This window comes from Ambystoma mexicanum, chromosome 11 (assembly GCF_040938575.1).
Source record: "Ambystoma mexicanum isolate Mex_15411 chromosome 11, UKY_AmexF1_1, whole genome shotgun sequence".
NCBI classification, from domain to species: domain Eukaryota; kingdom Metazoa; phylum Chordata; class Amphibia; order Caudata; family Ambystomatidae; genus Ambystoma; species Ambystoma mexicanum.
The window spans coordinates 573325014-573342610 of NC_090934.1; the positions used below are offsets into that span (position 1 = coordinate 573325014).

Here is a 17597-nt window from a genome sequence, read left to right on the forward strand (position 1 = left end):
CCAAGAAGTCAAATTCGACGAAGAATTGCCCTTGAGGGGCGTAGAAATTTCCGAAACGGGTCCCCGTTAATCGGAAAATGAATCGGTGGAGCTTGAGGCTCAAATTGACCGAAAAAATAAGAGTAAAGTCTGTGAAAAAAAATGCAACACGCAGTAAAAGCTCGAGAGCTAAGCACGAGGACTCCCAACACTTGAACGTGCTGTACAAATCTGAAGATGGCTGCCAGAGGAGGGGCTTAGGTAGAGGGCAGTCTTTGGCTGGGGGCAGTATGAACCAGAGACCAGTGATTGGTTATTAGTAGAAAGACAGTTCAGAAACGAAACTGAAACTGATTTTTTCTTTACCGAGGATTCCCAGCCTGACGACGGGGAATATTCATGAGCATGTGAATCCATGCCAGACCACATGCTGGAGAATCAAGTGTTTTCTGTACACATTCTAAAATTAATTCCAAAAGTGGTGTGCCTTCATTTGGTCAGCTGCCGCAAAAGAACCCTGAACAAGCCTGAACAAGCGGAACTATTCCCCAAGATGTATACACCCGGATGAATCTATGAAGTTTACACAATGCATGGTTTTCCACCAACTGTAAAGTTACAATAACTAAGAGGAACAAATTATCAACAAGCAGCATAGCACTTCCTGCAGGGAATCCTATTTAAAAGTGGATGATGGCAACTAGAATGACTGGAACAAACCAATGGCATAAAGATAAGAGCTTCATGATGTACAAGCCATGTGTACATGGGGACAAGTCTGATGCCTCAGTATCTTATTGCTGAGTATAACAAACAGGCAAAAAGTAGAGGAGCAACTTCTACAACAGTGTTACGAAGAAGGCAAAAAGAAGTGCTTCAAGGCAAAGATGTAACCGTTAAACAGGGATGAGCAGCTCGGGATGCACATAATGGTAACTGTACATAATCATTGAAAGGAAAGGATGTTTGATAGGATATATGGCATTCATAATGCACCTATACACAAGCGTTTCAAGGCGCGAAACTCTTGTGTTTGTTAATTTAAAAAAGCTCAAATAAACACTACATTTAAGACTATGATTAACACATACCTTTTTCATGCAGTACCAATAAACAAATCAGCTTTTACAATACATTATCAAGCACAAAATAAATTCATGCTTTAACAACCCCCATAATGAAGTTAAGTACGCACCATCCATTTGCATCTTCTTTGGCTGCATAGAGGGTGAAGACATTGTGGTGGTAACCCTGAAATTTGCAGGAAGAGTCTCTGCTGAGCCAGCAGTTAATCCTCTCACATCCTTTGGTCGAAATTTCTTTCTCCAGGAGGGCGCTCTTCTAAAGTTTTTATCGTCATCCTGAAAAATGTATGAACATGGAGTCATTTGTTAGCATAGTATTCACCTGAAAGATTAATAAAGCTTTATGATGCACTGAAGGATACCAACATCTGTAATACAATACCTACTGCAGATGTATGGCTACTTCACAAAATCAATCATTTTACAAGAAGCCCTTTGGAGTGAGCCCAGGACATTGTTCAATGTTTAAAGGATGATCTTGCAATGAGCATAGTTTACAACATCCTTTTGCTATTGAGCCAACTCTGCATATAAAGTGATAATATATCTTAACATCTCTTGGTACTAACGTTTTTTTTAGCATTAAATATGTAAATGCACGTTAAGTATTTAGTTGGTTTCTCTTTGCTGCGAAGGAAACATGCATGTGTTCAAATCATTACTGTTGCGACAAAAGTTTAACAATGTGTTGTTGTCACCAGATAGAGTATTCCTAGTACTGTTCTAAAACATACAAAAAGCAGTTACTCAAGTACAATACTTGGGTAGAATTTCATTTTTGTGCAGTATTCTCCCCACTTGTGAGCCTCCAACAATTTTTGATGGACTCTTGGATTTTTGTTCATTTCTCCTGCGTGAGTGGGAACCTTTTCCCCCCACTCAGTCTTTTACTTCCCCTCTGGGAACCTTTTTAAACAATTTTTGGTTGGATCCTTTTGGAGTAATGCTTTACTCCTCCCTTTGAGGCTTCTGCAATTTTTTTAGCTGCCCTTGTTTTTCTCCTTGTGATAACTACGGTTAACAAGGATAGGGGGACACTGTATCCTGTTTAACTTGCTGTGAGGAATCAGCACACCAATGTATCCATCCCTTTTTCCACTTCTCCTAACTTTCTAGTTACAGTGACAAATTAATATGAGTGGCTGGGCAGTGGATATTGCCTAATGATTTTTAATGACACGTACACGCAGGCTGCAGTAAGGGACACAGGGGTCACCATTGTACTAAAGTACTAAAATGGTGTTGATCTTTTTTTGCCTTGTCCTTTCTTAAGCCGCCTTCTGCCGTCCTGAGTGGGGGAGGTCCCACTCACTTGTCTTTGCTGGGCTCCCATTGGGAAGCCAGCCTGAGGGTGCCAGTGTGTCTGGGAGGGCTGGGAGTGAACTGTAACTCAGCAGGTCTTTGTCCTCCAGTAAGTCTGCTTGAATCCAGTTCTGACTGAGGTTGGACAAGTTTGAATTAGGCATGACTGCTGATTGGCTGGGTTCCTGCATAAAGGCGAGGGTCCCGGAGCAGAACAGTCGACCCATGGAATGAAGAATCTGAGGAAGGACGTCTGCAGCCACCTCCAGTGACTGCTGCTGCTCCAACCCCCTCTTCTGATTTACAGGCAAGATCCAGACCAGACAACTTCCTCCCATGGACTGGTGGGCCTAACCAGTCTAAAGACTGGTCTGCATTTTGAGCCGTCTCTCAAAGAGCTGTGACTATCCTGGGCTGCAATCCCCAATACCCTGGGACCTTGACCAATTTGCTGTGCATAGTCTCCTGAAGCGCTGTATGGTCTGGAACTTGATGGGCATTCTGCTGGACCTACAGTGACTCTTGCCTGCTCAGAGACGTCTCCCCTTCCAAGTCGGGGACCAAGAAACTGAGAAGTCTGCCATGTGTCAAACGTCACTGAACCGAAGCCTTTGTCGAGTCCCTAAGAGCCAGTTTCATGAAGATCGTCTGCTGGGCGTCTCATCACAAGAAGCAGGCAGCCTATTCCTGCCAGAAGTTCCTGCTTTGGCTTCCACGCTAAGAATCCGTAGAGGAGCTGCAGTCGCCCCACCCGGGGACCTGGCCGGGTGACACCGTCTACTTTCTTCATGAAAAGGTATTGTCCCGCTCCCCGGTACTCACCTGGGTGCTTGCTGCGATAAATTGGACTCCTCCTGAGCTTTGAGACACATTTTGGTGGACAACCCAGCAGTGTTCTCCCAGGCCTAGGGACACCGGTCCTTTGCTCTACCATCCTCCAGTGGGTCATCCTGAATTCCCTGAACCACCTTTTAACTAAACATTTTACCTACCTGCAACATTAAAGAAACCTGTTATTTTGACAACTGACGGCACCTGCCGTTCTTTGTTCTTCTACCCAGGGGCCCTGGTCACCCAGTGTCCCCATTAACAGACTTATTCCCAGGTAGGGCTGGACTTTCTAAAGTATAGGTTGCCTAAAAGTTCTTTCCAGTATCTGTGTTGCTTACCTTAAATGTTGGTTATAAGAAATGATTTGCTAAACGTGATTGCTGCTCTAACTACTTAGCTTTATATGATCTAAGAGTTAACGATTAAACTGAGTAATGCTTAACAAAGGTCTTACTTTATATAAATGTGAATATTTGTACTTACCTTTAACTCTAATACTGTGTTAATTGCCTTAGGGTTTATAATAAATAACTATTTTGTATAAAACTACTGTGCATTCTTGACTATAGGTGTGTCCGGAGGTCTTTGTGCTTACCAACAGCCCTTCTCCCTCCTAGACTAAGCCTGGCTGCTCAGCCATTGCTACCAAACCTTTTGGGTAGTTCAGGACAAACCTAAGAGTTGGAGCCCTGTAATACTAAGAGTGAGTCTTCTAAAGTCCAACCACCAGTGGACTTTATTAAAACTCCCCACCAAAGACTGCACGTGTACTTTAGCCCATAATATGACAATAGCATTTGCACACAATTCAGAAGATCTCAATCAAGGGTGAATCTGCATCAACCTTTGCATGCAATGCCTCCTGCAGTGGATTTACCAGGATCTATGGGCTCTTCTCCACCGTGGGTGTGGACAGATTGATATGTAAATGTTATCCTCTGCTAATAACACTAATGGAGAAACAAAAGCATGCATGGGTACAAGAGTGTGTCGTGTTCAAGCAAATACAGTAGTTGCTCCCTGATTTAGAGAACAAACTAATTATATACTATTATTGAATGAGAAAAGACATAAAATAACTATCAGTTACCATAAAATTGAACAATGGTGTACATGACCATTTTGACTCTTGAAATTCCACAAAAGATAAACATACTTGACAATTAAAACCGATATACATTTCCATCTATAGTCTAAAAGGCAGTCACATACAGAAACATAATTTTGATAACTTGAGGGTACACGTAAAGTATCCCATTAAAATGAAGTTCTATACTGGCTAAAGGAAGCCAGATAGTGCCTGTGATTATCCACAGAACTAGCTGAACACGAATAAAGATAGCAGAAGTGTACCAATAGCAGTTTCAAGACTCCAATGGTTGAACCTTAGTCACTTGCCTCTGAAAGGGGTTTACGAAGACAGTTCTCTGGTAATCTACAGTAATACCAGTATCCTCAAATTGTTCAAAGGTCACTACAGAATAAGACACCTAACTGCAATGCCTGCTCTCCAGCATTGGTATCTTTCACAGATTTACATGCAGCTGAATTTTCCCTTTCTGCAGGCTGGTAATCCTCTGCAATAATAAAGTCGTTTCAATGAAAAACAAGAAACTGCACTCACTTCAGTGATCTACTAGTTTTGGGTCATTTAGACCATCAGCCAATAGGCAGTACCTCCCTTGGTTCCAACCCTGGGATCCTTCAGATTATTTTAACACATGGGACAGTGCAAAGATGAGCCTTCTGTGGGGTAGGTGGAAGGGTTGCATACAAATCTATAAAATATATCAATGCTGGAGAACAGGAGTAGCAGGTAAGTAACCTTTCCCTTCTCCAGCATTAGATCTTTCAGAGATTCACACGTTGTTGAATAGATTACAAAACAGTACATTTAAACATGTGCAGATATGGAGGAGGAGTTGTATCTCACCTCGGGAGAAAAGGCTTTCCTTGACTACTCTGATGAGCTCTTGTTGATACAATACAATTTGATAAAGGAAAGCTGAGTGCCATATCGCAGCCCTTCGAATGTCCAAGAGCGTCACTCCGGCCAAGATAGCAGTAGAAGAGGACATGGCACTTGTTCAATGTGCTTTTGGCGGCAAAGGCAGCACTCTTTTGGCTTTAATATTGCAAAAGACAATGCATGCTGACAGCCATTTGGAGATGGGGACTTTAGAGATGCCCTTGCTGGTACCATTGGATCCATAAGCAATGAACAGCTGTGAAGATTTGGTTTGGTCAATACAGTATTTGAGAGCTCCTGGAATGGAGGAACTGTTCAGCAGGGGTTGTAGGGTGACTGAAGAAAACAGGCAACACCAATGGTTTGTTGAGGTGAAACAAAGATGGAACTTGAGGCATAAACTTTGGGTTGGTGCGGAGCAGGACCATGTGTTTGTGGAAGGTAGAGTAAGGAGGCAGCATGGATAAGGCTTGGATCTCGCTCACTCTCCTCACAGAAGTGATGACCACCAGAACTTTATCTTCCAGGAGACACATTTCATGTCTGCCTTGTGCATAGGCCCGAATGAGGTTTGTATTAACCTGGTGAGAACCATGTGGAGTTACCAAAAAAGGGCCGGTTTGCATACTGGAGGAAAAGAAGAGCCCTTCCATGAATTCTTTGATTAGTCTGTTTGAAAATAGTGATGGCATCAAGGACCTATGCGTGTAGCGAAACATTGCAGCCATGTGCACCCTAATGGATAAGTGAGAACACTTTTCACTAGGGATTACAAGTACAGTAGGACTTGCCGAGACTGGAAACTGAGGGGGATCCACCTTGTTGGTAAAACAACAGATGGTGAAACTCTTCCACATTTTGGTATAGCAGAAGATGGTGGAGGGGGTTCATGCCCTTTTAAAATGCCTCTGCAATTCATGAGGAATGCAGATATGATCAAACTCTAGGTCTGTAGGAGCCAGGTCCTGAGGTTGAGAGAATCTGGGTTGTGGTGAAGAACCTCGCCCCCTTCTAGGGAGAGCTGGTTGTGGACATTTAGAAATGCGATTGAGTCCTGGCAAGCGAGAACTACTACTATCTGCAGTTGTATACTAATTGACCTTTTCACAATTGACCTCGGGAGAATTGACCTAATTTAGAAGGCCAATTAGGACATATGCGGGGTGGAACTCCCCTCAACCCCCCACCCAACCCGAAACCCCCTGCAACCCCCACCCAATCCCCTTATATTATTTATAATCCAAAACCAACCCAATACATATATAAAATAACACATAATATAAAAGTCAATTGTGCAGAAGGTCAATAAGGACCACTATAATTAGGTAAATTGTGCAAAAGGTCAATTGTAAAAGGTCAATTTGGGTAATACCCTATCTGCAGGGCAGTGGCTTGACTTGACGAAGGACTCTCAGAATGAGAGGAATCAGGGTACAGACGTAAAGAAACTGGACATGCCAGGGAAACATCAAGACTTCTCCCTGGCTTGATGGTTGAGGCAATCTGCTTGGGAACGGACTGGCACTTGGGCCTTTGTGGTGAACAGGCCTATACCTGGGGTCCACCAAGTTCAGAAGAAGTCCACCTGGCTCTGTAGAAGCTCCCACTTGTGGCAGGAGCAAAATCCCCTGCCAATTGAGTTGATGTCATGCAGGTGGAAAGGACACAGGAACATTATGTGGGCCAAGGCACATTTCCACAGCATCTGTGCTTTGCTGTATGCGACTTGTGACCGGATGCCTCTGTTTCCGGATTTAGATCGTCATACTAGTCTTGCCAGTGAATAGTCAAACTGTTTTCCCCTGCATCTGAAGCAGGAAAGACTTGAGTGCCCAAAATATTTCCCTGAGTTTGGGTAAATTGATATGTAGTGTCTTTTCCTTTGGCAACCACAGCCCCTGACATGAAAACATCCTGTGTGGGCCCCCTAGCGGCCCATGGAAGTGTCTGTTGTTACCGTCACCTTGTGAAATGGAGCTGTGAAAGGTACACCGCACCAGAGGTTCTTGGTGTTTTGTCTCCAAAGGAGAGCTTTGTGGAACGTATTAGTGAGTCAGATCTTATCGTCCAAAAGCCCAGAGACTTGTTTCCAACCGGTATCTAGAAACCTTTGGGGGATGCATCTGAAATCGGCAGTTCTGGACGAATGTTATGCAAAACGAAGGCATCCTCAAAAGGGATCAGATTGCTTGTACTGATGCAACGTGTATCCAAAGGAGTCTCTGAATGGTGATAGAGATACTATGAACCCCAACGTCCAACAGGGTTGCTGTTGAGTTAGCCGCATTTAAGGCAGTTTCCAGGGACACCCCATGTTGTGATGGAGGTGTAGATGACTTCTTAAAATTCAAGAAGCAGCCCAATGATTTGAACAAGTTCTCAGTGTTTGTTGTGTGTCTGAGGCCTTGGTCAAGAGTGGGAGAACTTTGAATGGGAAGAATGCAAGGACTTGCAGTGCTAATGGTGAATGAGGATGTAAAAATGTCCTCCTTTCATGTCAAGAGGCGACAGGAAGTCCATGCTAAAAAAGCGGGCTGCCACCCCCTGTCTTCTTTATGATGCTAATGTAGCACGAGTAGGCCCCCTGATTCCTTTGAAATGAGGGACCGCCACCAGGGCCTTCTTTGACAGTAGTGCTTTTACTTCTTACTATTTCTCTGACCTACCAGCAGCAGGGGTGGTAGCCAGTTTTGATGAATTCCCAGGTTGGGCTGTGTGCCAGTATGGAAAATACACATTTGTCTGATGTGATTTCCTGCCACCAATGTTGATAAAAAGAGACCATTCCCTTCCTACTGGGGTATGACAAAATGGGATGGCAGGTGCAGACACGTGTCAAACGTGTTTACGGGACTGACCCTTGGGTTGCAATGTTCCTTGTTATCTATGGACAAATTGGTATGACTACGATCAAGCCTGGTATTTATTGCCAGTGGAACATGGAGATGCTTTTTATGACTGGCCACAGTAGTCCCTGCCAGGTCATGACAAGTGTTGCTTGGAATGAAATGATTGAAATGGATGCTGTTGCAGTAGAGTACAAAGTGATCTAGCCGTATCAGTTTTTATTGCTTGTAAAGTTTAATTTGACCTTTTTCCAAAAAGGTTCTCACTGACAACGGGCATGTCAACAACTTGACTTGGATATCGAGCCTAAAGTAAGTGGCTTTTACCCAACCCTGTTGGCGGATGAGTGCACAATTGACCACCTTTATGAAAACCTGTGTCAGTAAGGCCTACTGCCATCAAGAAAGCATGATCGCAAGCAGATTCTCCTTCCCAGAGCTGAGCAAAGTCTTCCTGTTTCTTATCAGCAGGAAGTCTAAGCTGGGGAACTTTCATTAAAAATAGTCCCCATCATTTAATGGTGGTGGCATCAGTGAAGATGATCTGCTTGCCGAAAGATTCATGACGTGTGCGTTCCTGGTCTGAGAGAATAACACAGGGAAAAGGAGGATTGGCAGTCTTATTATATGAGTCCGTGCCGTAAACATTTTGGGATGTAGTCAGCAGCCCGGTATTTCAGGAGCCGTAAAAGGATTCTTCATTGCAACTAGGCCACCCTCCCAAATGTCATTTAAAATAGGGAAGACATGTTCTTTCATGACCTCTGTCACAGTTGGAATATGAAACTGTTCTGTTGCTCAGTAGGCACAAGATGGAACAGTTTTACAGCTTTTGCCATGGTGGCATGAAAAGCACAGATTTTGATTAGGGTTGAATCCTGCGGAGCAAGTTCCTCAGGTTCCTCGTCCGCTGAGACTAGGTCATCAGATTAATCAGAAGATGAACTGTGTGCGGATGCTGTATCTTTGAGTGCGTCATCCTGGAAGAAAGAGCCCAAAGAGGTGGGAGTCTGGTATGGCTCCTAGAGGGAGTACGAGGCTGTGGCTTGAAAGGCATTGGTAATGTAGGGTCATCCCTAGTAGGGATGGCAGGAACCCTAACCTGAAGATTGGACACTAAAGTCTATAAATGTGCAGAGGGACCTGGTTGCCCCATTGGCTGGGAGGGAATCAGCAATTCCATTGGCTAGGAGAGACCTGGACGTTCCATTGGCCAGGGTTTTAACGGTATTGGTGGGGCCAATGGTTGCACCCTTGGTAGATCATCAGTCAGGGGCAGAGACACCTTCTGAGCCTTCAGAATCAGTGTTCATGGTGTACTCCAGGATGTTTTCTGGAGGGATACATGGTTGCAGCATATAAATGGATTGTTTTTGTCTCCTCGGATATTGAAGGAGCTGTTGTCAAACGCCTGGAGACTGATGGATCGAAAATTGAAGTATAGTCAAGTGGTGGACAGGTTGGCCGTTGACGAGAGCATCAGTGGGAACATTCCTGGAGTTGTGAATGAAATTGTCAAAGACAAGACAATTGACGGCATGGCCCGTGGGAGCTTCATCAACATGGCCATGGAATACCTCAACGGTTTTGTGGACTGCTTATGGGAGCGCTTTGTGTACTAAGTAATGATATGGCATTTATTACGCGCCCATATACAAGTGTTTAAATGGCCGAGCACTTACTCGTCGATAGGACCGTAGTGTTGGATGGGCCTGAGGAAGTAGACGGGTCTTTCGTCAGTGAGGTTGACGGTTTTGACCAAGAGGCAGACTTGTGAGTCAAAGGAGAATTATGAAGACTCTTCGAAACTCAGATGTAATCATTCCTCTTCACACTGTTGCCTTTTTGTGCCCACTCCATGGGATCTGGACCTTTTAGAAGAGGTGGCTCTGTCTGTTTGCCTGCCAGCACGCAGTGAAGCCGATATCCACTGAAGCAGTGTAAACTAGCCTTTGTTGCCTGTCCTTTAGAGATTTACTTGAAAAAGATTGACAAATAAAACAATAGTCTAGGTTGTCAGGATACAGGCAGTAGAGGCATTCACGATGTCTGTCTTCAACATAAGTATTATTCAGCCTGCATGTAGGGCAGGTTTTAAAAAGGCTTTCTGCTTGGCCTCAGTCATGTTGGAGGGGAAGGGGATAACACCTCAATAGACTCTACCCTGAGAAAACAGAACTAACTCGTGCTCCCCTCCATGGGAGTACCTAACGAGTGTAAACACTCCCAGATCCCACACCATGAAAATACTTCTCTGTTGCTGCAGAAGTATATCCATTTTGCAGCTGCAGATAGAAGATGTGTGGAATATCATTGAGTAAAGTGCGAACTGTGGAGAGGAATCCCAACTCTAAAAGTGTGGTAAAGTATCTGAAGTTGGCCACCAGGAGTGGAGCTAAGGGAGGCAATGTCTATTGGCTAAAGGGATAAATGAAACCAATTGTGTCCAATATAACACTAAAGTGCATAAGGCCATCCATAAGGCCATCGTCCCTAGTTTGCGCCCTCTGACCATGATCGAGGAGGAGGGGGAGAAGGAAGGCAGATCCCTCTTCAGGCCCTGCCCCAAGTGCAGGATTCGGAACGTGTTTGTGGAGGACAAACACCTCCAATGTGTCTACTTTCTTCATCCGGACCACAAGGAAGGAGAGTGCGAGATCTGCCTCTGCTTCTCCAAGAAGACAATGAAGGATCGGCACAGTAGACTGGTGGTGTGGCTTAACGCCAAGGCCTCTGCCCCGGGCTCCGAACACGGTTCATGCCTCACCCAGGACCGGCTGGTACGAGGAGTGGGCGTCTCAGTCCTTTTGAGGGCGCCTCATCAATGGGGGCCCAAGACGAGGCCAAGCTCTGCAAGTCCGGTTCTATCGGGGTCGCCAAGCAATCTGGACCGACGATGTGCAGGGCGCGATCAACATCGCCAGCCAGCGATCGAGCTCCTCCTCGACAAGAAAATCGTCCAACCCAGCTAGGCTGCGGGAGGAGCCAGGAACGGAGGAGAAGACGGCCGAACTGCCCAAGAAAGCCCAAGCGGCTCAGGAGAAGTTTTTGTCCACAATGGTGGTGGTGGCTGCTCTCATGAAGGTGAAAGTCGCTGACCCTGTAAAGGTAACCCCCACAGTGCCAAAGGTGTCCATGCCTCTGAGGCGAGAAACCTTCACAGTGACTTTGGCGAAGTCTGCAGACACGCCGGAGAAGAGGATGCCATCTCTGAGTCTGGCTCTGACCCCAGAGGGTGAGGAAAAGGGGTGTGGGGAGGCAAGGAGGTCCCAGACCAGCCCCAGGCCATGGAAGTTTCGTCCACGAATGACGAGGACCAGGAGTCGTTACACCCGGTCCACGAGGACGTTGAGGACGACGGCAACACTGTCAACCGCGGCGCAGGGCCTAGTGTTAAGATCACACCAGCCCAGCCGAGGGATTTATCTCTCGACATCCTGTCAACCCTTCACACTTTGGTGTCGGGGATCCAGTCGAGGATTCTGCAGGGCCCGGTTCGTATGCCTCCCCCTCCCCCCGGCTCCCAATCAATCTCCGGCAAAGAGGAAGCGTCATCCAACGCCCCCGTTTTAGCCTCCACATCTGCACTGGGCGCCCTCACCCCCGATGGACACAGGGACGGATACAGCCACAGCAATGACTGACTACGATATCAACACAGCAGGCAGCGGGTCCCAGCTGCCTAGGACGTCCCCACCAGATGAGGTGGGGTTGTTCCACTCCATGGTCGCCAAAGCCTCCAAGCTTTTCCATCTTGTGCCAGAGGAAACCAAGAAGGAGGGTTTCCTGTACCAGAGGCGCGATACCAAGACGAAGACCATCATGGCAGTGCCCCTTCTGGACAATGTGTGGGAGGAGGGCCTGGCCGTCTTGAAGAACACTTGCACGGCTCCGGCCAAACAGGATAGGCTGGAGAAGTAGTACCGGGTGCCGGAATCCGCACCCAAGTGCCTGCGGTTGCAACCATTGCCAGTTTCGGCGGCTGCAAGGAAACTGTCAGCTAACCGGTCCTAGTCGTTTTCAGTACCTCCGGACAGCGAGTGAAAGAAGATGAACACCATGAGAAAGAAGGTAATTTACACCGCGGCGTCCACCATCAAGACGACCAATGCACTGGCAATCCCCTGAACTAGAGAATCACTAACAACGGAACACACACACTCCAACTGGCTGTATAATCCATAGTGCCTTAGGAATAATACATCAGTAACGCTATGCCTCCGCTATATTGCAAACAGATTGTGTGTGTGCTTGAACTATAATGGATTGGTACATTTATGTACACCATATCTGAAGATGTTTTTAGTCTTAATGTCACTCATAGGAAAGGTTGTCAATTTTCTGTATGTTTTTCTGCTGTGTCTAAACCTTGATGTTTCTTTGTTCTTGCCACACATGCTTCTAGCATATTTCTTTGTGTACCAAAATTTCTGTATGTGTTATTTTTTATAAGATTACCTTGATGTTTACTGAATAAATGGGAAGTGTATACACATTTTGGAGATTGAGCACAGGAGTGCTGTGTTCTAATAAAATACAGAACAAACATAAGGACTTGTAATATGTGAAAAATAATATTACCGAATGCCTAGATTACCCCACACATACTGTGACTTGATGCACTGGAAGTAATTTTTTCTTTCCTTTTTGGACTCCTTTTGTTGTATTTATCTAGCCTTGTCCTAGTCCCTTACAGAGTAGGGGCAGACCCTCCCTTGTTGCAAGTACGACAGGGAGCTGTGGTACAAGCTCAGCCCGATTCTGGAGTTCCTCCCCGACGACAAGAGGATGGAGGCGATCATTCTCTTCCGGCAGAGAGAGGTAGCATTGCGTCATGCCAGTGGCATTGGACATTGGTGACACTGGGTTCCGGCAGATCGGGAACAATGTCTGCCTTCGTCTTTCGAGCTGGTTGAAGGCCACGAATTTCTGCCAGGAGGTCCAGGCGAGGGTGCTGGACATGCCTTTCGATAGATAACCTTTTTGGGAAAGTCGTCGACGAGTCCCTGCAGGCCATCAAGGCAGATGCATACATGGCCTGTTCCCTGGGCAAGCTCCAATAGCACTGCTCTTCCTTTCACTCCTCTAGAGGAAAGTCAAGCAGGTTGTCAAAAGGTTTTTCCTCTTTGTGCCGCTTACCCGTCGAGATCTACAACACAGGAAGCCTCCAGAGGCCGTTCCTAGGCCTACGGTGGAGGAGGCCAGCACAGCCATCGCCCACAAGACAGGACCCCAGTGCCAAATTGGGCATGAACTGGCTAGGACATCGGGCCCCCACTCGTGCACCCCAGTGGGAGGGCCGGCTGACAGGATTTGTCGGCGACTGGGAAAAGATCACCACCGACAGATGGGTGCTGGGCGCTCTCGCCCAAGGACATACCCCGGGTTTCCGCACAGTGACCCAGCAGGAGCAGCACATCCCCCTGCTCTTGGAGGAGGTACGGGTCATGCTACGAAAAGGGGGCAATGGAGCTGGTTCCCTGACTCGGGGGATACGGAGTACATTCCAAATACTTTTTTGGTAAAAAAGACGACCAGGGGCTGGAGGCCCATCCTGGACCTGCGACGTCTAAGCAAATACCTCAAGTCCCACAAATTCAGGATTGTCACATTGCAGCAGGTGCTCTGGCAACTGGAAGGAGACTTCTTGACGTTGCTGGACATGGAGGACACCTACTTCCACGTCCCCATTCGCAAGAACCACCAAATCCTTCTATGCTTCATAGTGCAGGGACGGCACTACCAGTTCAAGGTCCTTCCTTTCGGCTTTGTCGGCCCCCACGGTGTTCACAAGGTGCCTGGCACCGATGGCGGCCCATCTGCATCTATGGGTGTTACATGTGTGCCCTTACCTAGACGACTGGCTCATCCAGGCCAGCTCAGGAGAGTTAGCCATCGGACACATGGAGACGACTGCCCAGCTGCTGACGGATCTGGGATTCGCCATCAATTATCCGAAGTCCTGCTTGACACCATCACAGAACTCGCTGTTCCTAGGAGCCAGACTCAACACAGTCTTCTGCCTAACGTCGCCCTTGGAGAAGAGAGTAGCTGCCATTCAAGGGACAGTGCAACGCCTGTTGTCAATTAAGACCGTGACATCAAGTCACTGCTTGGCATGTCGTCTTGCATCTACCTTATCCAGCTCTGCAGGTTACAGATGCAACCTCTTTAGGAGTTCCTGGGCACTCGCTGGATACAGGTGTCCGGGAGCTTCGCGTTCAAGATCCCGCTCGACGATGAGTTCCGTTGGGCGATAGAGCGGTGGGGTGTTCACTCCAACATCGCCCTAGGCATAGGGTTCCAGAACCCCACCCGATACCAGGAGACAGTCACAACTGACTCTTCCTTGGAGACCTCAGGAGCCCACACTGGATTTCTGCATGCCTGAGGCATGTGGCTGACGGTGGAGAAGGATCTCCATATAAATATCCTGGAGCTACATGCCGTGTTTGGGGCCCTCAAGTCGTTCCTTCCGTCTCTGAAGGGCAAGATGGTGAGGATCTTCACTGACAACACCGCCACGATGTTCTACATCAGGAAGCAGGTGGGCACTCGATCCCCAGAGCTCTCCAAAGAGGCGCAGGACTTGTGGCACTGGGCTGTCGGACAGGGGATGTTCCTCGTCCCTCTTCACCTGGTGGGAGTCAAGAACGCCATTGCAGATTCCCTCAGCAGGGAATTGCGATCCTGACATGAGTGGGAACTTCGGCAGGACCAGGTGGACCGCATCTTCGTCAAGTGGGGCTGGCCCCAGATAGATCTGTTTGCGAAGGCGGCGAACTCCAAATGACAGATGTTTGCCAGCAAATTCCACAAACTGAGGAGCCTGGGGGACGCGTTCTTCCTGTGGGATAGCCTGTTTCTGTACGTGTTTCCTCGGTTGCCTCTCCTGCTAGGAATCATCGATGCACTCAGACGGTGCCAATGCAGGATGATAGTCATTGCCCCGGCATGGCAGAGGCAGATTTAGTATGCAGACCTTCTCAGCCGGTCAGTGTCGCCTCCGGTCAAGCTGCCGGTGGTTCAGGATCTTCTCACTAGAGTTGGAGGCACAATCCTTCACCCTGATCCAGGGTTGCTGAACCTGAAGGCTTGACTCCTGCAGCCCTAGAGTTTGGAGGATATGAATTGCCAGCGGACTGTAGGGAAGTCCTTGCCAAGGCCAGAGCGTCGTTGACCTTGAAATGCTATGGTCACAAACAGAAGCATTTCGCAACGTGGTGCCAGTCGCAGAAGATTTCCCCCTCTGAGGGTCACGGCCCTGCAGGTTCTTCCGTTCTTGCTATCATTGGCCAAGGCCGGACTGGCGCACGCCTCCATCAAAGTGCATCTTGCGGCTATCTCCCGCTACACCATGTCTCCAAGAAGATCTTGACTTTGTCTCATCGACTCGTCAATGAGTTCCTCAAAGGACTGTTTCTGACCGTTCCCACCGGTGAAGGCGCCTACCCCGGCGTCGGAACTCAACATGGTGCTGACAAGGCTCATGGGGGTGGGGGGCCTTCCAGCCTATGCACCAGGCCCCTCTCAAGTTCCTCTCGTGGAAAACTGCTTTCCTTGTGGCCATCACCTCTTCCAGGAGAGTGGGGGAGATCCAGGCTCTATCCTGCAAGCAGCCAGATCTGACTTTGCATGAATCGACGGTGCTGCTTCGAACGCACCCCTTTTTCATGCCAAAGGTTCAGTTGGAATTCCACCTTCCCAAGCCTTTGGCGTTACCTGTGTTTTTCCTGAAGCCTTCGTCACTGGCTGAAAGGACCTTGCACTTGATGGACGTTACTCGTGCCCTGAAGTTCTACGTGGCACGCATGAAGAGTATTCGGAAGACTTCTTAACTCTACGTGAACTTTCGTCCTGTGAACCATGTGAAGGCCTTGTCCAAGGCTTCCATCTCAAGGTGGCTCTCCGGCTGCATCACGCACTGTCATCGGTTGGCAAACAGACCACTGCCCGGCCATCTGAGAACCCATTCCACCAGAGCAATTACTGCAATGACAGCGTTCCGATCTCGTGTGCCCCTGCTGGACATCTGCAGGGCTGCTACGTGGAGGTCCACGCACAGATTCATGAGGTTTTACTGCATCAACCAGGATTCCAGGGAGGAGTCAAGAGTCGGCCAAGCAGTGCTGCGCAACCTGTTCGCCTGTGGTGTGCAATGTTGTACTGCTATGCATTCGTTATTCATGAGCATGTGAATCCATGCCAGACCCCATGCTGGAGAAGGAACGAGTTACTTACCTGTAGCTGTTGTTCTCCAGCATGGGTCTGGCATGGATTCACATGTGAACTCTCCCTCCGTCGCCTCTGCGGCTCTTGCTCATACTGCCACTTTACGTGCTTACCAAATCTGAAGATGGCTGCCAGAGGAGGGGCTTCCGGAGAGAATGGTCATTGGATGGGGGCAGTATGACCCAGAGGACAATGATTGGTTTAGAGGAGGAATACAGTTTATAAGTGAAACTGTTTTTCTTTGACTGATGATTCCCGGCCTGGCGACAGGGAATATTCATGAGCATGTGAATCCATGCCAGACCCCATGCTGGAGAAACAATGCAACCACTGTATTGGAGAAAAGCATGCCCAAAGGGACTAGCAGTTTTCTAGCTGACCGCAGCTAGAAAAGAAGCTCCAATAGGCACATCAAGTTCATAATATGATTGTGTATCATAGTTTGTCTGGTGGCACTTTAAACTGTAAATATAAGCAATGCGTTTATGACATGGTGGCTACACAAATACAAGACACAAGCATTTGAATGTCATATTAGTGTCAGCTTGGTGAGGACTCATTCATGACAGGGATTATGTGCTTTAGCCGCCTGGCCTGGGTATACCCACAATCACAATATGGAACCCTGCCCAGGAAGCTGTCCCTTTGATTCCCCCTCTCACCCCATGCTCCCTTGAGTAAGGCAAATACCTTTCTTAAGGGCACATAAACTCACCCTGGGAACCAGTACGTCAAAAGACAGTACTGACATAAAAGACACTGACACCAGGGTGCAGACTCCTTTTCCAGAAGGCAGACATGGCAAAGGGTGAAATTAGAGAAGCCTAGAAGAGAGGTTTTGGCCAAGAGAAGGGTTCCACCATCTTGGATTCTGCTAGGGATCACTACACTTCTTGCCACCCCTCCCCCCCAACTTCCTGTAGATAAAGCACTCTGGTTATGACATCAGTAGGCAAAACACAAAGACGTACAACCAGCGCATCTCACAAGCTGAATCCAATACAAAGGAGTTATTCAAAATTCTCAAAGAATTAGAATCCCCTTCTAATTATACCAGATACGTGCAGTAAAGATAGCTCTTGGTGTAACAATATCCAAAACGCGCTCCTCTCCAAAATAACCACCTTACAAGCTAAAATCAATGCCAAACAAAACTCCGTCCTTACTAAATTCCCTGCACCTAAAACTGCCACCACCTTCACCCAGCCTCCATTTAGCTTTCTACCTCTCACCATACCTGAGGTAGAAAAGATCATCAGCAACCTTAAACCTTCCAACTGCCAAGGTGACTCCTGTCCTGCACCAATCATTAAGGAATCTGCTCATGACCTTGCTCCCTTCATTACCACCTTC

General features: G+C 47.4%; 1 protein-coding gene across 15 annotated transcripts in view; it reads right to left on the reverse strand.

Annotated features, from left to right (window-relative positions):
• Positions 1-17597, reverse strand: part of PPFIA1 (PTPRF interacting protein alpha 1) — a 1842515-nt gene that overhangs the window by 163912 nt on the left and 1661006 nt on the right. For all 15 annotated transcript variants that reach the window (XM_069623437.1, XM_069623430.1, XM_069623431.1 and 12 more), the window contains one exon: positions 1175-1340. In XM_069623437.1, the coding sequence (XP_069479538.1) occupies positions 1175-1340 (166 nt within the window). The remainder of the gene's footprint in view (positions 1-1174; positions 1341-17597) is intronic.